Source organism: Chiloscyllium plagiosum, unplaced genomic scaffold (genome assembly GCF_037043375.1).
Source record: "Chiloscyllium plagiosum isolate Xiang-an unplaced genomic scaffold, Cpla_swu_hap1 HiC_scaffold_2, whole genome shotgun sequence".
Lineage (NCBI taxonomy): Eukaryota > Metazoa > Chordata > Chondrichthyes > Orectolobiformes > Hemiscylliidae > Chiloscyllium > Chiloscyllium plagiosum.
Genome location: NW_028270140.1, coordinates 163,383,537 through 163,406,485, shown reverse-complemented (window position 1 = coordinate 163,406,485; position 22,949 = coordinate 163,383,537). Strand labels below are relative to the sequence as shown.

The window sequence follows — 22,949 nt, the reverse complement described above, 5'->3', positions numbered from 1 at the left end:
ATTGGGTGGCAAGGGGGCTCAGTGGTTAGCATTGCTGCCGCAGAGTGCCAGGTTCGATTCCTGCCTTGGGTGACTGTCTGTGTGGAGTTTGCACATTCTCCCCGTGTCTGCGTGGGTTTCCTCCCACAATCCAAAGATATGCAGATCAGGTGAATTGGCCATGCTAAATTGCCTGTAGTGTTAGGTGCATTAGTCAGGGGTAAACGTAAGGAAATGGATCTGGGTGGGTTACTCTTCAGTGTGAACTTGGTGGGCTAAATAGCTTCCACACTATTGGGAATCTAATCTTATCTAATCTAAACTGGGTCAATATTGACCAGCTTGATCAATACTAAGGTAAAAACAGCTTGATCAATACTAACACCACCCATCCCCAACGACCCCCTAACACCCTGCCCTGTTAATACTAACACCCTTGCTGCCCTGGCCTGGTTAATATTGATGTCTGTAGCCAACTGCTGCGTGGTTCAGGAATACATATCATGATTCTCAATATGGCAGTGTTACCAACGTTTCCCGCAGCCTGTCAGCCTGAGAAAGCATAACTAGCTGGCTTACAGTTATTAAGGAATAAAGCTTTAGTCATTAGTAAAGAGCAAAGTGATGGATTAAGGGGCAGGATCTGGACTGGAACTCTAGATATACAGGGAACAGATTAAAAAGTGAGACATTCAGACAGTTAAGACTAAGTATGGTTTCCACACTTTCCACAGACACCAGAGGCCTTGGGTTAAAGAACAGGCAGTGCATATGGAAGACTGTGGGAAACCAAGCTTCAAGTGAGGGAATTAAAATGTGTGTGATGTTCAGAGGTGCCTGTAAGTCACCAGAGTGAGCTGCAAACTCCATGGTGTCAGGCGTCCTCTTTAAGGGACATATGATTTAAATAAACAATTATTGTCCTGGTTTCTACAGGTCCCCGCTCCAATTCATCATCCACCACCCATTACAAATTGCACCCACATCCCATAAAGGCTTTCTAAAACAGCACTCCACCACATCACGCCCCTCCCCCTCACACCAACAGCACCAGCCACCTCCCCCACCCACACCGACCGCGCCACGCCCCCTCCCCCACCCACACCGACCGCGCCACGCCCCCTCTCCCACCCACACCGACCGCGCCATGCCCCTCCTCCACCTACACCGACTGCACTACGCCCCACCCCCCACCCACACCTACCGCCCCCCGCCCCCTCCCCTCCCCGCATCCCGTCCCCCTCCACCCCATGCCCCAACCCCCTTCCGCCCCCACGCCCCATCCCCCTTCCCCCCTACACACCCCATCCCCCTCCGCGCCCCATCCCCCTATGCACCCTATCCCCTATATCCCCTACCCCCCACACCCCATTCCCACCCCCCCCCCCCCCCACACCCCATCCCCACCCCCCCCCCCCCCCACACCCCATCCCCCTGCATACACCCCATCCCCCTTCGGGCCCCATCCCGCTTCCCCCGCCGCGCCCCATCACCCTCCCCCCCCCCCCCACCACCCTCCCCCCCCCACGCCCCATCACCCCCCCCACATGCCCCATCATCCCCCTACCCCCCTGAGCCCCTTCACCCCCCACGCCCCATCCCCCTTGCCCCCCCACACCCCCCATCCCCTTTGCCCCCCCCACACACCCCATCCCTCTTCCCCTCCCCCCCACACACCCCATTCCCCATCACCCTTCACCCCCAGACACCCCATTCCCCATCCCCCTTCACCCCCACACACCCCATTCCCCATCCCCCTTCACCCCCACACACCCCATTCCCCATCCCCCTTCACTCCCCATTCACCATCCCCCTTCACCCCCATTCCCCATCCCCCTTCACCCACCATTCCCCATCCCCCAGACACCCACCATTCCCCATCCCCCAGACACCCCCCATTCCCCATCCCCCTTCACCCCCCATTCCCCATCCCCCCTCACCCCCCATCCCCCCTCACCCCCCATTCCCCATCCCCCCTCACCCCCCATTCCCCATCCCCCCTCACCCCCCATTCCCCATCCCCCCTCACCCCCCATCCCCCTTCACCCCCCATTCCCCATCCCCCTTCACCCCCCATTCCCCATCACCCCCCATTCCCCATCCCCCTTCACCCCCCATTCCCCATCCCCCTTCACCCCCCATTCCCCATCCCCCTTCACCCCCCATTCCCCATCCCCCTTCACCCCCCATTCCCCATCCCCCTTCACCCCCCATTCCCCATCCCCCTTCACCCCCCATTCCCCATCCCCCTTCACCCCCCATTCCCCATCCCCCTTCACCCCCACACACCCCATTCCCCATCCCCCTTCACTCCCCATTCACCATCCCCCTTCACCCCCATTCCCCATCCCCCTTCACCCACCATTCCCCATCCCCCAGACACCCCCCATTCCCCATCCCCCTTCACCCCCCATCCCCCCTCACCCCCCATTCCCCATCCCCCCTCACCCCCCATTCCCCATCCCCCCTCACCCCCCATCCCCCCTCACCCCCCATTCCCCATCCCCCCTCACCCCCCATTCCCCATCCCCCCTCACCCCCCATTCCCCATCCCCCCTCACCCCCCATTCCCCATCCCCCCTCACCCCCCATTCCCCATCCCCCCTCACCCCCCATCCCCCTTCACCCCCCATTCCCCATCCCCCTTCACCCCCCATTCCCCATCCCCCTTCACCCCCCATTCCCCATCCCCCTTCACCCCCCATTCCCCATCCCCCTTCACCCCCCATCCCCCTTCACCCCCCATCCCCCTTCACCCCCCATTCCCCATCCCCCTTCACCCCCCATTCCCCATCCCCCTTCACCCCCCATTCCCCATCCCCCTTCACCCCCCATTCCCCATCCCCCTTCACCCCCCATTCCCCATCCCCCTTCACCCCCCATTCCCCATCCCCCTTCACCCCCCATTCCCCATCCCCCTTCACCCCCCATTCCCCATCCCCCTTCACCCCCCATTCCCCATCCCCCTTCACCCCCCATTCCCCATCCCCCTTCACCCCCCATTCCCCATCCCCCTTCACCCCCCATTCCCCATCCCCCTTCACCCCCCATTCTCCATCCCCCTTCACCCCCCATTCTCCATCCCCCTTCACCCCCCATTCTCCATCCCCCTTCACCTCCCATTCTCCATCCCCCTTCACCCCCCCATTCTCCATCCCCCTTCACCCCCACACACCCCATTCCCCATCCCCTTCCCCCCCACACGCCACATCCCCCTTCCCCTTCCCCCCCACACGCCCCATCCCCCTTCCCCCCACACGCCCCATCCCCCTTCCCCCCCAAAAGCCCCATCCCCTCCACGCCCCATCCCCCCTACCCCCCCACACGCCCCATCCCCTTTCCCCCCCACACGCCCCATCCCCCCTACCCCCCACACGCCCCATCCCCCTTCCCCCCCCACACGCCCCATCCCCCTTCCCCCCCACACGCCCCATCCCCCTTCCCCCCCACACGCCCCATCCCCCTTCCCCCCCACAAGCCCCATCCCCCTTCCCCCCCACAAGCCCCATCTCCTCCACGCCCCATCCCCTCCACGCCCCATCCCCCCTACCCCCCCACACGCCCCATCCCCTTTCCCCCCCACACGCCCCATCCCCCTCCTCCCCCACACGCCCCAACCCCCTCCTCCCCCACACGCCCCAACCCCTTCCCCCCACACGCCCCAACCCCTTCCCCCCACACGCCCCATTCCCCTCCCCCTCACACGCCCCATTCCCCTCCCCCTCACACGCCCCATTCCCCTCCCCCTCACACGCCCCATTCCCCTCCCCCTCACACGCCCCATTCCCCTTTCCCCCCCACATGCCCCATTTCCCTTTCCCCCCCACATGCCCCATTTCCCCTTTCCCCCCCACATGCCCCATTTCCCCTTTCCCCCCCACATGCCCCATTTCCCCTTCACCCCCTCCGCACCCCATCCCCCATCCCCTCCAACCATTGACCACACTGTGTCACCCCCCCCCCCCAGTGTATGCCACCACACTGTGCCCATTCTAACCAGGCTGTGCCACATCACGGTGTGCGGTCAGGTGCTGCTCCAGGCTCAGCTGCTGCTCATGGAGATCCACAGGCGTTGGGTTTATTCCTGCTCCTTCCAGGCAGATCCTGATCCGCTGTCTCCACTGCCAGCTATGAGCAAGATGGAGAACTATGTAATCTTTATGGAATTGAAGAACCTAACGTGCTTTCCAGGAGCACAAGGGTAACATCTGACACTAAGGCAATAAAGAGATTAGGGCTGCTGCTGCTGAAATCCGTGGCAGGGGAAGATTTGAAGAAGACTGTTACAGTCAGTGTTTTACAGCATGGTAAGAGGCCATTCAGTCCATCCAGGCAGTTTGCCAAACATTATCCATTCTAATCTTATTTCCCAGCACTTTTTATGCTATAGCATTTCAAAGCTCACCTACATACTTCTTAATATGTTGAGGACTTCCATTTCTGATACACTTTCAGGTAGTGACTTCCAGATTCCAAATTCTTCCTCAAACCCCTTTGAAGCCTTCTGCCTCTCACATTAAATCCATGCCCTTCATTACAGAGGGGCGACCTGACAGAAGTTTATAAGATTGTGAATGGCATGGGTAAAGTGGGAAGTACGAGGCTTTTACCCAGGATGGAGGGGTCACTTACTGGAGGACACAGGTTCAAGGTACAGAGTGGTGTAGGGGGTGGGGGTAGTTTACAAGAGATGTGCGAGGCATGTATTTTACACAAAGGGTGGGGAGTGCCTGGAACACGCTGCCTGAGGTAGTGGAGGAAGCAGACACAATAGCAGCATTCAAGAAACACCTGGAAAAATATGTGAATAGGAAGGGAATACAGGGATACGGATCTTGTAAGGGAAGACAGTTTTAGTATGGAAGGGCAAGAGGTGTCAGCACAGGCTTGGAGGGCTGAAGGGCCTGCTCCTGTACTGGATTGTTCTTTGCAGTGTCCTCAGCAAAGGACTCAGCTTCATAACCACACGTCCACCTTTTGGGCTCACCATGATATTCAACTGTTTTCCAATGCCTCCACTCTCACTTATTTAGGGCAGGAATCCTCCCAACCCACCCCTACCTCCCCCTGACCCACCCCGTCCCCCCCGATCCCACAACCCCCTCCCACACACTCCCCACAACCCCCCCCCGATCTCACAACCCACCCCCACAAACTCCCCACACACCACTCGTCCCCCGATCTCACAACCCACCCCCACAAACTCCCCACACACCACTCGTCCCCCGATTCCACAACCCACCCCCACACCCCCCCTTCCCCCGATTCCACAACCCACCCCCACACCCCCCCGCCATTTTCATCCCACCAGCCTCCACATTCATAGGATCATTCTACATTATTTCACACAACTCCAGCAGAATGCCACCAACAGATACACCTTCCCCCCACCCCACCCTCCCCCCCAATCTGCATTTCACCGGAATCGTTCTCTCCGGGACACCCTATTCCATTTATTGACTAGGAACACCATATTCCCTTCTCACGGCATCTTCCCATGTAACTGCAGAAGGTGCAACAGCTGCCCCTTCCCCTCCTGCCTGTAAACTATCCAAGGGCCGAAACAGGCCTTTCCTGATGAAGCAGCATTTCACCTGTACCTCCTCCAATCTTGTGTAATGTATTCGCTGCACCCAATGCAGCCTAGTCTACATTGGAGAAACCAAATGCAGACTGGGTGACTGCTTTACGGAACGCCTCCAGTCTGTGCACAAACAGGACGCAGAGCTTCCCATAACCAGTCATTTTAACACAGCGTCCTGTTCGCATGCCCACATCTGTCCTTGCCATGCTATAGTGTCTCAGTGAATCACAACACAAGTTAGAGGAACAACATCTCCTCTTCAAACTAGGTACTTTACAACCTTTTGGATTTTAGTATTAGAGTTCAACACCTTCAAATTGCGAACTAACACCCACTCCTTCCCTTTCTTTTAGTTTTACTTGTTACATTCTCTGTCATCACGTCCTCTCTCCCCTCCCCCTTCGCTGTGGGACTGTCTGTTCTTTCAAGTCTGGCAGTTTGATAGACCGTTGTTCTGTCATTCCGATCAGTTAATCTGCACTATCCATGCCCTCTCTGCCCCAGTACTCCATACTCCACCCCTCCCCCAACTATAGCATAAATGCTGCCCCCGCCCCCCCCCCATCACACTTCACCTCACTGCTGATGAAGAGTCATCTAGATTTATTAGCGTGCTGTCTTTCCATGGATGCTGCCTGACCCACTGTGACCTCCACCATTTGTTGTTTTCAGAACCAATGGAGATTGTGGGCAATGGGCTGTGCACATAAACCCATCCTGAAGAAACCAACAAATACACACAAAAACCAAGAGGAAATGGAGGTGGAAAAATATAGGCACACTCACCTGAACTCTCCCTGGCGGAGCTTCTGCAGAGCCTCTGAAAAACAGTGCGTGTACCTGACTGGGAGGCACAAGTGCCCCTGAGACCTACAAACAGATTAAAAACAGCTGAGCACAGAGCACCCTGACAACAGCATTGAGGAGTGGAAACAGTTAGACCCTCAGCACTGCATTACCACACCCAGCCATTCTACCTCTCCAGTCGATGTTGCTGTTTACCCTTCACATCAGCAAACTGCTCCAATTCATCCACTCTCTTCCCAAATCCCTCCAGTCCCCTCTCCCACTGAGTCTTGATAGTTTCGGTTTAAATCGTGAGGATGGGGAGTGAATTCCACCGCATCACACCTCACTGCAAAGGTTCCCCCTGTTCTGTCCAATATCTCTTCAAGTTAATCTATTGTTACCTGCGGGCTCTCGTTCCTCAACCACTGAAACAATCTACTTCTTGGCATCCTGTCCAATCAAGTTAAATATTATGTTTTCAGACCAGGATACCAATATTAGGTAATGACGATTTGACAAGGGAATAGAAACATTTTTATAAATTAGACAGTGAGACACTCCTGGTACTTCCTCAAACAATAAAGCCACAAGATTTCATGTGTATCAATAAACAGCTACATTTTACTAACAAATTTAGCACAGACACACACTCTATATTCTACCACCTTAGAATTAAGCACATGCAAATATAGGTCACAGGCATACTGCTGTCAAGCTCCCTGCATAACACATTGAATCCGAAATGCAGGAAAGTCAAATCCCAGATTTTTCAGCAATTCCCCATCAATTAGTGACTATAGGCCACTTTATCATTTTACAACATTGAAAGCGTTGCGTCAGAATTCCCTAACAAACCTCTCCATTATAACTGCCTCAATGGCTGCGTACATTCTGGTAGCTCACTCTCCCAGTTTGGACTGTGTTCTCCTGGATTTAGGAAACAGAACTCTGGCATTTACTCAGTGGCACAATTTCACCTTTTCACCAAACTGAGAGTGCCCCTGCACACTGTTCACAATCCCCAATGAAAATCTCTACAAAACTTAATCACCTTAGTTTACACTCAATATCTTCTGAATACATTCTATATGCGTCCCACGAGCTACACAGTCCTTCAAAGGTCTAACACTGCTCATGTTCAGTGCAATCCCTAGCAGTGACAGATCAGCAAGAGTCCATGATACTAACTCACTGCTTCACTTTCTTATGAGCAAATGCACTTGTTGCTAAGACCATTTTACAGAATCCTAGAAGGGATTCTCTAACACTGATTAGCTTCAAGGAGTTAGATATAGTGGTGAGGGTTAAAGACAATGCTTTACAGACTCAAGGTCTGTTATCAGCGATGTTCCACAGGGATTGGTGCTGGGGCTACTTCTGTCTGTCATTTATAGAAATGACTTAGATGAGAATATGGAAGGCATGGTTAATAAGTTTGTGGATAACAACAAAATTGGTGATATCGTGGACAGTGAGGAAGGTTATCTAAGAGTACACTGGGATCTTGAACAATTTGGTCAATGGGCTGAGGAGAGGCAGATGGAATTTGATATTTTTTTTAAAATGTGAGGTCTTTCATTTTAGTAAAACAAACAAGGACAGCACTCATACAATTAACAGTAGGGCCCTGGGTAGTGTTGCTGAACAGAGAGATCTAGGGGTTCAGGTGCATAGCTCTTTGACGTTTGTGTCACACGTAGACGGGGTGCTTAAGAAGGCGGTTAGCACATTTGCTTTCATTGCTCATACCTGAATTATAGAATTCCTACAGTGTGAAAACAGGTTATTCGGCCCAAAGAGTCCATACTGATCCTCCAAACAGCATCCCACCCATCTACCTTGCCTCTCCCTGCATTTCCCATGGCTAGTGCACCTAACATACACATCCCTGAACATGGTGGGTAATTTACCAGAGCCAATCCACCTAACCTGCACATCTATGGACTTCGGCAGGAAATCGGAGCACCCAGATGAAACCCACACAGACACGCGAGAATGTACAACTCCAGACAGTTGCCCAAGGGTGGAATGGAACCCTGGTTCCTGGCACTGAGAGGTGGTAGTGCTAACCCCTGAGCGAGTTTTGAGTATATGGAGTTGGGATGTCATGTCGAGGTTACCAGGATGTTGGTGAGGCCTCTTCTGGAGTACTGTACTCAATTCTGGTCATCCTGTTATAGGAAAGATATTTCTAAACTAGAGAGGGCTCAGAAGAGATGTACCAGGATCTCACCAGGAATGGAGGGTTTGAGTTATAAGCGGAGGCCGGGACATTTTTCACTGGAGTGTAGGAAATTAAGGGATAACCTTATAAAGATTTATAAATTCACAAGGGGTATAGGTAAGGTGAATGGTAGGTGTCTTTTCCCTGGGTGCGGGATTTCAAGACTGAAGGGTATATTTTTAAGGTGAGAGGAGAAAGACTTAAAATGGACATGAGGGGCAATTTTATTCTTGAAGCACACTGGCTCGTATGTAGAATGAACTTCTAGAACAAGTGGTGGATGAGAGTACAGTTACAATATTTAAAAAAACTTGAATAACTACATGAAGAAGAAATGTCTGGAGGGATATGTGCCATGTGCAGGCAGGTGGGACTAATTTAGTATGGGATTATAGACTGCACGGACTAGTTGGATTGTAGGGTCTGTTTCCCGACGGTAGGAGTCTATGTTGAAATGATTTGGAGAGAAAATGGGAACAGGGCAGTGACTTGGATGATCAGCTACAATTATACTGAATGGTGGAGCAGGCTAGAAGGACTAAATGACCCAATTCTGCTCCATTTTCTGAGGACAGAGTGAGGGGACGAGGCTGACTGGATTGCTTCAGAAACCAGCTATTGATTCAATGAGCCAGATGGCCTCCTCCTGCCTGGCATTGCCTCAATGTGATCAGATTCTTTTGTCAATTGCTGTACCTTCATTTTTAAAAAAGTTTATTTGTGGGTGTCACTGGCTGCCAGCATTGTCCTCTGGTTATTAATTTGGCTCCCGCTGTAAAAATGTATCCCTATTTACTGTGCTAAAATTATACAGAAATATCCTTTTGACCTTCTCAAGCAAAGGAAAACAAACCCAGCTTTCCCAATCTCACCCTCTAACCAAAGCCCCTCCTCCCTTGCACCATTTCATTCTCTTTTACACCCATACCAAAGCTTCAATATCGTCTGAACCAACTCCAGTGCCATCACATTGTTCCTCAAGTAACTGGGCACTATTCCAGGTGTGTGCTCACCAACATCTCATATTACTGTAACAACACTACTTTTATAATCCAGTCTTTTTGCAATAAATGCCAGGATTCCATTTGCCTTTCTTATTCTATACCACACCTGCATATTCACTTTCTGCGATTCATGCTCAAAGACATCCAGCTCCCTCTACACTGACGCATTTTGAAACTGCTTCCCATTTAAATAATAATTTGCTCTTTATTTTTCCAGCCAAAATGGACAACCTCACATTTACCGAGATTAAACTCCACCTGCCAGATTCTGGTCCATTTTCCCAGCCTGTCAATATCCATCTTTAAACTCTTTATCTCCTCATCACAGCCTGCTTCCCCACCCAGTTTGGTATCAGGTACTTTAGTATGCCTACTTAGTATTTTGTCTAAGGCTTTAGAGTCCCTCTGGATGCCTGATGCTCAAGATTAGACAACTCCACAACTGTGGCTCCTTTTAATGTATGAGGAGCAGTTCAATGGCTTGGGCTTGTACTCACCGGAGTTCAGAAGAATGAGGGGATGGATCTGATTGAGGGATTTAAAATGCTGAAGGGGATTGATAAGGTGGACATTCAACAGATGTTCCCCCTTGTGGGACAATCTTAAACAAGAGCTCATAGATATGGAGTGAGAGGAGGTAGGTCCAAAACTGGGATGAGAAGAAACTACTTTGCTCAAAGGGTTGTGAATCTGTGGAACTCACTGCCCCAGAGTACAGTGGAGGCAGAATCAAATCAACAGACTCAACAAAGAAATGGACATGTTTCTGATGAAAAGTGGGATAAAGGTTATGGGGAGCAGGCAAGAACGTAGGGTGGAGACCAAAGTAAGATCAACCATGATCATGTTAAAGGGCCGAGCGGACTCAAAGGGCTAAATTGTCTACTCTTTCTCCTAATTCCTATGCTCCAACAAGGTGCAGACCTGATTGATACCTGCCCCCACCCGCCCACCCAATCACAACATTCCTTTCCCCCCACCACAGCAGACCACCCCTTCCCATCATGCCCTGCAGATCCCCCATTCCCTGCCAAACCTCTCAGTCCCCGCCAAACCTCTCAGTCCCCATCTCAGTGAACTCCCTGCCGCCCCCACCCCAAACACTGGGTCTTCACCTCTCCCCCCTGCAGCACAGCGTTTCAGCCTGCACTCCATCAGTGACAGCCCTTTACCTTTCTGGATCCGTGTTGACTCCAATGACAGGTTTGATCTGCCCAAACACTTTGCTGGCTGACAGCAGCATGGTGCCATCCCCTGCACAGAATCAGACAGATCACAGTCAGCTCAATCACACACAGGCCCTTTAGCCTTCATGGGGGGAGCTTCTCCTACTCTAACTTCTCCCCTCACTCCCTCTCCTCCCTCTCTCACGTGGGGCTGGTTCACATGTCCCTCCTTTGGGCAGACCACCCATCTCCCTCAGTCCTAAGCTTCCTTGAGTTAATAACTGTCACTGCTTCATGACCTTAACAACTCCACTGCAACAGCACTTTGTTCCTAATCCCATGCTGTCCCTGCCCTAGGAGTATCTGATACAGACAGTGGGTAAGAATTTTCCTTTCAGTTTAAAAGTGCAGGCAGTTTACTCAGTACCTAACCCCATGCTGGTCCTGTCCTGGGAGTGTTTAATGGGTACAGTGTACAGAGAACTTTGCATTCAGTTTAAGAGTACAGAGAGCTTTAATGTAAATATATAAATAAAGACAAGGCCACTCTGCCCCTTGAGTCTGCTCTGCTCTTTATAAGATCATTGCTGGTCTGATTGTAACCTCAATGCACAGTCCCACTTATACCTGATAACCGTCACCCACTTGTGGAGCACGAAGCTATTCACGACTGCCTTAAAAATATTCAATAACATACCATCCATCATCTTTCCAGGAAAACAATTTCTGTAAAAAAAGGTTTCGCCTCATTTGTGTATGAAATGGGTAACCTCTGATTTTTAAAAAAAATCAGTGCCCCCCTTGTTGTCGATTTCCTCCCGAGAGGAACCACTTGAAGGAGCAGTGCTCCAAAAGCTAGTGCTTCCAATTAAACCTGTTGGACTATAACCTGGTGTGGTGTGACTTTTAACTTTGTACACCCCAGTCCAACACCGGCATCTCCAAATCATGACTCCCAAGACAAAACATCCTCACCTCATCCACCTGGTCACCACCCCCCCAGGTTCTCATGCATTTCCATCGTTCTACCTCCATCGCCTCTTAGGAGGAGTTGAGGGCAATAGGGATCTGGTACAAAAGAGTTGAGGCCTGGGATAGATCAGCTATGATCTTACAGAATGGCACGGCAAGCAATGGCCTACCTGCTCCTACTTCTTTTTTCTTACTGTTCTGAACTCCAGCAGATACAAGCCTAGCCCATCTGATATTTCCCCAAACTTGCCCATTCCAGGTACAGTCCAGTCAACTTTCTCATGTCTTCTTAAGAAGTTCCTCAAATAGCTCCCAGCAAAGGAGGGTAGGGAAAGAAGAGAGTTTGCAAAGCAGCAGTGACAAAGCTCTCCATAACACATCTCCTGAGGAGCCAGCCCCAATCACACACTGCAAACTGGAATGTCGCTGCTATTACCTCCAGCAGATACGATGGCATCAGCCCATTGCACGATTTCCTCAGTGTAATCTCTGCGCTTCACCAGACGAACCTCGATTCCTTCCTTACTGAAAAAAGGAGAGCAACACAACAGAGGGTTAGCCCCACATCATTTCCTGTAGCCATACTGAACTCACGCCAACTTTCGTCAACAATGCTGTTAGACAGTAAGAACCCATGATGATAGAAGGCACTCAGTCCACACTGGCTTATTACACAGCAATGCTGTCAGTCGCACTGACCCAGTTTGTCTCTGCAAATTTCTGTGAAGTTTTGTTTAAATTTTTGTGAAGCCACGATGTCAGTGAATGCCTGAGGGGCTCAATGGCCTACTGCTGTTCCTCTATAGAAAAAGGAGAAATCCTGAAGAAGAGCTTATGCCCGAAACATCGATTCTCCTGTTCCTTTGATGCTACCTGACCTGCTGCGCTTTTCCAGCAACACATTTTTAAGCTTAGAAGTCCAACTCAGCCAATCACTGCACCATCAGTCTACTCTCGATCCTCAGTAACATGATGGACACCCAGTTTGGGTTCCCCCCGGGTCACTCAGCTCCTGACCTCATTCCAGCCTTGGGTCAAACATGGACAGAAGAGCTGAATTCCAGAGGGGAGGGGATAGGGACAGCCTTTGACATCAAGGCTGCATTTTGACTCAGTGTGGCATCAAGGAGCCCTGGCTTTCTCTTGTTGATGACAATCATTGTCTTTGTATGGTCAGAACGTTACCTGCCCACTCGATATTCATTTGTGAGATATGGGTGTCATATATTACCCATTCCTAGTTGCCCCTTAAGAGGGTGGGGGTGAGCTGCCCACTTGAACTGCTGGAGTCCATGTGCTGTAGGTAGACCCACAATGTCCCTTAGGGAGGAAATTCTAGGATTTTGACCCAGCGACACTGAAGGAATGGCAATATATTTCCAAGTCAGGGGTAGTGTTTCCATGTATCTGATGTCCTTGTCCTTCTAGATGGAAGTGGTTGTGGATTTGGAAGGTGCTGCCTGAGGATCTTGGGTTAATGACTGCATCGCATCTTGTAGATAGTAAACACTGCTGCTACTGAGCGTTCGAGGTGGAGGGAGTGGATGTTTGTGGATGTGGTACCAATCAAACGGTACCTGGATGGTATCAAGCTTCTTGAGTGTTAATGAGGCTGCACTCATCCAGGCAAGTGGGGAGTATTCCATCACACTCCTGGCTTATGCCTTGCAGATAGTGGATAGAATTTGAGGAGTCAGGAGGGGAGTGTCTGGTTAATGATAATCCCCAGGATCTTCATAATGGGGGATTCAGTGATGGTAACACCATTGAATGTCAAGGGGTGGTGATTAGATTGTCCCTTAATGGAAATGGATTGAGCCTCACATTGGTGTGGCACAAATGTTACTTGTCACTTGTTAGCGCAAGCCTGGATATTGTCTAGGTCTTGTTTCATTTAACATGGATTGCTTCAGTATCTGAGGAGTTACAAACGGTACTGAACATTGCACAATCCATCAGGGAACATCCCCATTTCTGACTTTATGATGGAGCAAAGGTCATTGATGAAGCAGCTGAAGATGGTTGGGCCGAGGACACTACCCTGAGGAACTCCTGCAGAGTTATCCTGGAGCTGAGCTGACTGACATCCATCAACCATGACCATCTCCCTATGTGTCAGGTATGACTCGAACCAATGGACAGTTTGGCCCCGATACCCATGATTCAAGCACTGCTGATGACACTTTTCATCACTTTACTGATGATCGAAAGTAGACTGATGGGGCGGTAATTAGCCAAGTTGGATTTGCTTTTTATGTACAGGACATACCTGGCAAGTTTTCTACATTGTCAGGTAGACGCCAATGCTGTAACTGTAACGGAACAGCTTGGCTAAGGGAGCAGCAAGTTCTGAAGCACAAGTTTTAAGTACTACTGTCAAAGGTTGTAGTGTCTTCAATTGTTTCTTCCTATCACATGGAGTGAATCAAATTGGCTGAAGACTGGTTTTGGTGATGCTGGGGACCACTGGAGGAGCCCGAGATGGATCATCCACTCGATACTTCTGGCTGAAGATTGCAGCAAAAGCTCCAGCCTTATCTTTTGCCCTGATGTGCTGGGCTCTTCTATCATTTTTGTGAAGTTTCCACCTCTGCCTGCAATGAGCTGTTTAATTGTCCACCATCATTCATAACTGTATGTGGCAAGACTGCAGAGTGTAGATCTGATTCATTGGTTGTGCAATTGTTTAGCTCCATCTATCACTTGCTGCTTATGCTGTTTGGCATTCAAGTAGTCCTCATTCCTGATAAAGGGCTTTTGCCTGAAAGGTCGGTTTTCCTGCTCGACCTGCTGTGCTTTTCCAGCACCACACTCTCAACACTAGTCTCCAGCATCTGCAGTCCTCACCTTGTCCTAGTTTATTTTAACCTCACTGCGAAGCCTCTTCCAAGGATGCCTACCCTGAAGACGTTTTCCTCCTCTTTCTACAAGGATCTCAGTGAGTTTCTCTGTCACTGCACCCCCCAGGAGATCATCTCCTCTGCTCTGAAGCTCTTCAGCCACATCCTGAAATAGACTCATTACTCTCAGCTACCTTTCCCTCAGACCCAGCCCCCTCCCATTTATATCTCACCACCGCCTCGGCTCTTAGCCTCACTCCTGAAGGGCTCTTGCCCAAAATGTTGACTCTCCTGCTCCTCGGATGCTGCCTGACCTGCTGTGCTTTTCCAGCTGCACACTCTCGACTCTGATCTCCAGCATCTGCAGTTTTCACTTTCATCTATGCAAGTTGTCCTGTTTGATAGCTTGACCAGGCTGACATCTCATTGTGCGGTATGTCTGTTGCTACCGGAATGTTGTCAGGGTCCATCGCCTTTGCAGTATTCTGTGCCTCCAACTGTTTCTTGATCTCATGTGGAGTGAATTGAATTGACTGAAGACTGGTATCAGTGATGCTGGGGACCACTGGAGAAGGCCAAGGAGGCAGAGCTCAGATCTGATCTGCTGGTGTTGAATCAGTTGCTGCTTATGCTCATGGTCGTACGCTATTTGGCTTACAAATCGCCCTGTTTGGTGCTTCACTCAGTTGACACTTTATTGTTAGGTATGCCTGGTGCTGCTCATTGCATATCCTCCTGCACTCTCCACTGGACTTTCAAAGACTCTGTCACACCTTCCAAGCTGTGCAAAACCCCTACCTGCAATGTTTTTTGAGGAACCATTCAACATGGTGTTAATGGATTGTGTAGGATGACCATCCAACACAACACAGTTATTAGTAAATCCTTTCCAATCTGTAATGTTTACCCATTTCCCAGAGGCTGTTCCTAAGATTCCTATCCAACAAAACAGCAGTGAGGAACTTTGTCCAATTCTCCCCCATTTGCTCTTCTCACTCAGGCCTGCAGTCATTTCATTTCTGGAATATTCCAGAACATCTCAGGTCCACCTGAATGTGACCCAAGTGAAGTCCTCCGCCAGACTGACAGAGGGCCACATCCAACAGCTCCTCAAAGCTTTGCACTGATTCCTGACAAGTTAATGCACTAACCAGACCACTGTCTCCTTCCTCATATCTTGGCTGGAAGATTGCATTGATAAGACTCCATAAACGCCCTATATTACCGAGATAGATTTATTCAAAGGATCCTGGCATGTTCCTATTCCCTTTGTCCCTTTCCAACCTTCACAACTCCAGACAGATTATACCAGTGTCAAATCATACGGACTGGCATTGAGTGCCTGGCCATCGTTCCAAGAAAGTCTTGGCAGGATTCTCCCATTGTATAGTATTCCACCTGGTGGGAAGTGAGAAGTCACTTGAGGGAACTGGTAGCTCCAGATACCCCAAACACAGGAGTTATTAATTAAACTCTGATGAATGTTTACATTTTCTTCTTAGTTATGACTTCTGTCATTAATCTCAGTGCCGTGGTATGGCCTCCTATATAACCTTTTGCTTTGTATTGTAAAAATAAACATGACAATAAACTGCGATTCTATTCTGAAAGGACATTCAGCTGACCTGCGCTCTATCTCGGACAGCAAACCCAGTAAGATGTAAGTGACCTCTCTAGGACACACGGTGAATCAAGGATATATACAGCCCAGAGGATAGAAGCAGCAGCAGATGTTTTTTGGGGTGAGGCACGGTGATAGTGGTGGTGGCATTGTAGTATTATTGCTAGACTATTAACCCAGAGACCCCAGTTCAAATGCCTTCATGGCAGATGGTGGAATTTAAATTCAATAATAATCGGGAAATAAGTTTAATGATGACCGTGAAACCATTTCCAATTGTCAGGAAAAACCCAGCTGGTTCACTGATGTCCTCAAGGGAGTGAAAACAGCCATCTTTATCTGGTCTGGCTGAAATTGGGCTCCAGACCCACAGCGATGTAGCTGACTCTTAACTGCCCCATAATCAATGACCCACTTCCTCAAAACTCTGGGGAAGAGATTTCAATGAATACCTGACAGTGAAAAAAAAAGTCTCCTCATCTTTGTATTAAACGACAGATCACTTTTTCAAACTATGCCCCTTAGTTTTTATCTTTCTCTTAGCAGCTAGCCTGCCTACACCCATCTTTCACTTCCCTTTTATGGTAACTCAGGAAGCCTGAAAGGAAAGGAATATGGTACTCCACTTCAACAATAGACAAAGTCCCAGCGCGGGACAGACAGTTCTATAGATATATCCCAGGGTCTGCATTATTTTTCAGTCCACCTCTGGGGCAGGTGGCACTTGAAACTCAAACCTCCTAGCTCAGCGATAGAGACACTACCACTGTGCCACAACAGCCTTTCTGGATTTTTCTTTGGAAAAGTATACTCAGATTTGCTATCACACACGACTGAGTGACCTTCCCACCACCAAAATCACCTTGATTCTTTTGTTAGGTTTTTCTAAACACTAACCACTACCAGTAATCACTTGCGTAACCAATTAATTATTTACAACCGAAGCCCATTATGGGCAATGCAAACCATCAAAAAGGGAGGTGGAGGGAGAACAGGAAGGCACTAAATCAAAATAGAATTGAAGGTTGACTGGGTCTGGTTTTATTCCCTTTTTAAAGCCACTAGGATGGCAGCTCAACTGTTCTGCGCATTATTTGTCTTTTTTGCTTTCTCCCTTCTGTAGTTTTCTCGGATTCTCGATCTTGGACACCTAGCTCCGGTCTCCGATTCCCAGCCTCTGAAGTAGGGACACCAACAATCAGCATCCCGGTGTGGAGGGTGGCAGCAGCCAGTGGTCAGACTCTGTGAAGGCCCCATGCACTGGTCTGTTGCACTGAGCCCTGGGAAAGAGACTGCGAGGTTTGTCTTTATAACTTTGCTGCTTCTTTTTCTGACCTATGGTCATTCTGTGTATAGCTGTAATGTCACATTTTTTCTTCATTTCTCTATTCTGTAACTAAGGATTGTACCTAGATACCTTTGTACCTAAGATGGTGCTGCAAGTGGCAACTTATGAACTTTTCACTGGACTCATTTGAGTACATTTTGACAATAAAACTAATTCAATTCAAGTGTTATAACACACAGGGCAGAAGTAGGTACTGCAGATCTGAGTCAAGATTAGAGTGGTGCTGGAAAAGCACAGCAAGTCAGGCAGCATCCTGCTGAAGGGCTTTTGCACTAAACATCGATTTTCCTGCTCCTCGGATGCTGCATGACATGCTGTGCTTTTCCAGCATCACTTTAATCTTGACTGTTATCACACACAACTGAGCAACCTTTCCACCAGCAAAATCACAGTAACTGTTTTTCCTTTATAAACACTAACCACCACCAATAAAAACACTTGTTTAGCCAATTCAATATTTACAGCAAAGCCCATTAAGTTGTTGTGGTTCTGTTCGCCGAGCTGAGAATTTGTGTTGCAGACGTTTCGTCCCCTGTCTAGGTGACATCCTCAGTGCTTGGGAGCCTCCTGTGAAGCGCTTCTGTGATCTTTCCTCCGGCATTTATAGTGATTTGTATCTGCCGCTTACGGTTGTCAGTTCCAGCTGTCCGCTGCAGTGGCCGGTATATTGGGTCCAGATCGATGTGCTTATTGATTGAATCTGTGGATGAGTGCCATGCCTCTAGGAATTCCCTGGCTGTTCTCTGTTTGGCTTGTCCTATAATGGTAGAGTTGTCCCAGTCGAATTCATGTTGCTTGTCATCTGCGTGTGTGGCTACTAGGGATAGCTGGTCGTGTCGTTTCGTGGCTAGTTGGTGTTTATGGATGCGGATCGTTAGCTGTCTTCCTGTTTGTCCTATTATAGTGTTTTGTGCAGTCCTTGCATGGGAGTTTATACACTACATTAGCTTTGCTCATGCTGGGTATCGGGTCCTTCGTTCTGGTGAGTTGTTGTCTGAGAGTGGCTGTTGGTTTGTGTGCTGTTATGAGTCCTAGTGGTCGCAGTAGTCTGGCTGTCAGTTCGGAAATGCTCCTGATGTATGTTAGTGTGGCTAGTCCTTTGGGTTGTGGCATGTCCTCGTTCCGTTGTCTTTCCCTTAGGCATCTGTTGATGAAATTGCGCGGGTATCCGCTTTTGGCGAATACATTGTATAGGTGTTCCTCTTCCTCTTTTTGCAGTTCTGGTGTGCTGCAGTGTGTTGTGGCTCTTTTGAATAGTGTCTTGATGCAACTTCTTTTGTGTGTGTTGGGGTGGTTGCTTTCGTAGTTTACTACGAAAATATGAAAGTAATCATTAAGAAAGCCCATTAAGACCATAAGACATAGGAGTGGAAATAAGGCCATTCGGCCCATCGAGTCCACTCTGCCATTCAATCATGGCTGATGGGCATTTCAACTACACTTACCTGCACACTCCCCATAATTCCTTGCGAGATTAAGAATTTATCAATCTCTGCCTTTTAACAATTTAATGTCCCAGCCTCCACTGCGTTCCGTGGCAATGAATTCCACAGGCCCATCACTCTCTGTCTGAAGAAGTGTCTCATTTCTGTGTGAATTGACCCCCACTAATTTCAAGGCTGTGCCCATGGGTCCTCGTCTCCCTGCCTGAAGGAAACAATTTCCCAGTGTCCATCCTTTCTAAGCCATGCATAATCTTGTAAGTTTCTATTAGATCTCCCCTCAACCTTCTAAACTCTAATGAATACAATCCCATGATCCTCAGCAGTTAGGCCTACCATTCCAGGGATCATCTGTGTGAATCTCCACTGGACACGCTCCAGTGCCAGTATGTCCTTCCTGAGGTGTGGGACCAAAACTGGACACAGTATTCTAAATGGGGCCTAACCAGAGCTTTATAAAGTTTCTATAGCACATTGCTGCTTTTACATGCCAACTCTCTTGAGATAAATGACATTACATTTGCTTTCCTAACCACGGACTCAATGCAAACCTTCAAAAGTGAGGGGTGTAGGGAGAGAGGCTAGGGACTAAATCAAAATGGAGTTGGGGTCTGCTTTATTTATTTCTTTTCTAATCAATCTGTTCAGAGATGTTATTACACACTTCCCAGAGCAGATGGGACTTGAACCCAGACCCCTGGCTCAGTAATAGGATCACTACTACTTTCTCATTAGGCTGATGGTGAGTTTAACATGAGGATCATCAGCAGAGGGCAGACTGAGAAGGTGAGGGTTTTCACAAAGGTCTCAGCTCATCCAGGGATTTGCTAAATAGTTTTTGATTTGCTGACTTTCACTTATTAAACTGTGATTTTTCAAATTATGACTAATTTTGATAATCTTTCAATAGGTTTCCTGAGCACCGAAATTAGGCTGATTGTCTTTAGATGTCAGGCTTATCCCCCTTTCCATGCTGCACATCTCTATGACTCTCCCCATTTTTGAACAATCCGATGTTATAGAACACAGGCCCTTCGGCCCTTGATGTTATGCTGACGTTTTATCCTATTTAAAGTTTCCAACAATTAACACTTTACAATATCACATGAGGTTTGGAAGATTTCTGCTGAAACATCAATTTTCCTGCTCCTCGGATGCTGCCTGAACTCCTGTGCTTTTCCAGCATCACTCTAATCCAGAATCTACACAATCTCCACATGGGAAGAAATTGCTCCTTACTGTAGAGTGTCCACCACATGCTGGACGTTGGCACTGTGAACAGTGTGTCGCTCCAGTAACCCATTGTAACTGGATCCTTTTGTAGCAAGCTGCAAACAAACACAATGGAGCTGCATTAGACTGGGCAGCGAGAGGCATGAAATACAGCAACAAAAGGAGATATACCCCAAAACAAGCATGTACATGGAACAGAGCTGAAAATGTGTTGCTGGAAAAGCGCAGCAGGTCAGGCAGCATCAAGGGAACAGGAGAATCGACGTTTCGGGCATAAGCCCTTCTTCAGGAATTAGGGCTGAAGAAGGGCTTATGCCCGAAACGTTGATTCTCCTGCTCCTTGGATGCTGCCTGACCTGCTGCGCTTTTCCAGCAACACATTTTCAGCTCTGATCTCCAGCATCTGCAGACCTCACTTTCTCCCCATGTACATGGAACAGAACAGATAGGCTGTGCGAGAATGTGAGGCTAATGAAAATACTGAGGTATTAGCCACAATTACAATTGTTCATGCACACATCCTGCTGCAGGGACAGATTATTAGATAAAGTAATCAGACAGCCTAGATTCAACTGAACACACTGCATCCTGACAATATCCTCAAAACATACTGAAAGCTCCTGGTTATGAACATATGAAATAGGAGCACAAGTAAATCATGACACCCCACTCCATCCCCAAGTATGCTCCTCCATTCAGTAAAACATGGTCCATCTGTTTGTGTTTCAAGTTCCACATTCACATCTAACCCCGGTCCTCCACAATACCCTGCCGAAAATCGATCCACTTCTCGTGAAAGATATTCACACACACCCCTCAACCCACCCCCCCACCCTCTCCCCATCAACCCCCCCCCCCAGGACCCCCCCACCCCCCTCCCGGACCCCCCACACCCCCACGAGACCCACCCCCCCAGGACCCCCTCCCTCACCCCCCCACCCCCCTCCGGGACCCCCACACCCCCCCAGGGACCCCCACACCCCCCCGGGACCCCCACACCCCCACAAGACTCACCCCCCCCCCCGGACCCCCGGGCCTCACCCTCTCCCGGAGCCCTCCCCCCCCGGGGCCGGGGCCTCACCCTCTCCCGGAGCCCCCCCGGGGCCGGGGCCTCACCCTCTCCCGGAGCCCTCCCCCCCCGGGGCCGGGGCCTCACCCTCTCCCGGAGCCCCCCCGGGGCCGGGGCCTCACCCTCTCCCGGAGCTCCCTCCGCCTCTCTCCCTCCGCGCGGCCCCGCTCCTGCTCGAACTCGAAGCGGGTGGTTTTGCTGAGAACCGCCACTCGGCCCGGCCGGAACGGTGCGGTCGCCCGGGACAGGGCCCGGCCCTTTCCCCGCAGGGACAGCGCAGCCGGCCCGCCCCAGCGGACTACACTCAGTGCCATGAGCCAGGCCGACAGCCGCCGCCTCAGCCCCGGACTCGAGACCGCGGTCGCCCCTTGCGCTAGGCCGCAGATCTCATCGCGCATGCGCCAGAACTGCCCCGCCCAGAGCACGCCGGGAAATGTAGTCTTCCCGCGGTTAAAGGTCACATGACACCAGGGTGTAGTCTGGATGTGGAGGGGCTGCTGTTGGACTAACATCACACAACACCAGGTTTAATTGGAAGCACTGGCCCTCTGAGCACTGCCCCTTCATCAGGTAGTTGTGGAGGACACAATTATAAGACAGAGAATTTAGAGCAAATGTTTACAGTGTGATATAACAGGAGGTATACATTGAAAAATACCTTGATTGTTTGTTGAGTGTCATCTGTTAGAATGACCATGATAGTTTCTCTTCTTTCATGTGTAAATCACAAAACCTTTTTTAAAAGTTACATTGTCAAGTGAACTTTAACAATTGGTGTCAGTCCAGATGATGTATTGAAGGTGTTAGCCCCACATGTGCTGCTGACTGTGCCATAATGTTTAGACTGAATCTAATCTAAAAATTGAATTAACAGAATTATCAGATTATAGTCCAACAGTTAACAGTCACACAATACCAGGTTATAGTCCAACTGTCAAAGGTCACACAATACCAGGTTATAGTCCAACTGTCAAAGGTCACACAATACCAGGTTATAGTCCAACTGTCAAAGGTCACACAATACCAGGTTATAGTCCAACTGTCAAAGGTCACACAATACCAGGTTATAGTCCAACTGTCAAAGGTCACACAATACCAGGTTATAGTCCAACTGTCAAAGGTCACACAATACCAGGTTATAGTCCAACTGTCAAAGGTCACACAACACCAGGTTATAGTCCAACTGTCAAAGGTCACACAACACCAGGTTATAGTCCAACTGTCAAAGGTCACACAACACCAGGTTATAGTCCAACTGTCAAAGGTCACACAATACCAGGTTATAGTCCAACAGTTAACAGTCACACAATACCAGGTTATAGTCCAACTGTCAAAGGTCACACAATACCAGGTTATAGTCCAACTGTCAAAGGTCACACAACACCAGGTTATAGTCCAACTGTCAAAGGTCACACAACACCAGGTTATAGTCCAACTGTCAAAGGTCACACAACACCAGGTTATAGTCCAACTGTCAAAGGTCACACAACACCAGGTTATAGTCCAACAGTTAACAGTCACACAACACCTGGTTATAGTCCAGCTGTCAAAGGTCACACAACACCAGGTGTCACAAAGCTAATCCCTTTTTTACTAAAACCTGTTCCTTGGCTCAAGGAGACTCTGACCTTGATATTTATGGGAGGGGCAATAAACCCTGCCGGATTCCGATCAGTCT

At 49.5% G+C, this 22,949-nt stretch overlaps 1 protein-coding gene across 7 annotated transcripts in view; it reads right to left on the bottom strand.

Moving 5' to 3' along the window:
* Positions 1 to 21,659, bottom strand: part of nadk2 (NAD kinase 2, mitochondrial) — a 65,521-nt gene extending 43,862 nt beyond the window's left edge. For 3 of the 7 annotated variants that reach the window (XM_043702982.2, XM_043702941.2, XM_043702946.2), the window contains exons 1-6: positions 21,394 to 21,659; positions 20,209 to 20,297; positions 12,155 to 12,243; positions 10,753 to 10,834; positions 6,350 to 6,433; positions 3,977 to 4,107 (exon numbers count right to left, since the gene is read on the bottom strand). In XM_043702982.2, coding sequence (XP_043558917.2) covers positions 3,977 to 4,107; positions 6,350 to 6,433; positions 10,753 to 10,834; positions 12,155 to 12,243; positions 20,209 to 20,297; positions 21,394 to 21,585 — 667 coding nt within the window. In that variant the 5' untranslated portion in view covers positions 21,586 to 21,659. The remainder of the gene's footprint in view (positions 1 to 3,976; positions 4,108 to 6,349; positions 6,434 to 10,752; positions 10,835 to 12,154; positions 12,244 to 20,208; positions 20,298 to 21,393) is intronic. The other 4 variants (XM_043702968.2, XM_043702975.2, XM_043702954.2 and 1 more) reach the window with 3 other exon arrangements.
* Positions 21,660 to 22,949: the final 1,290 nt, after the last annotated feature.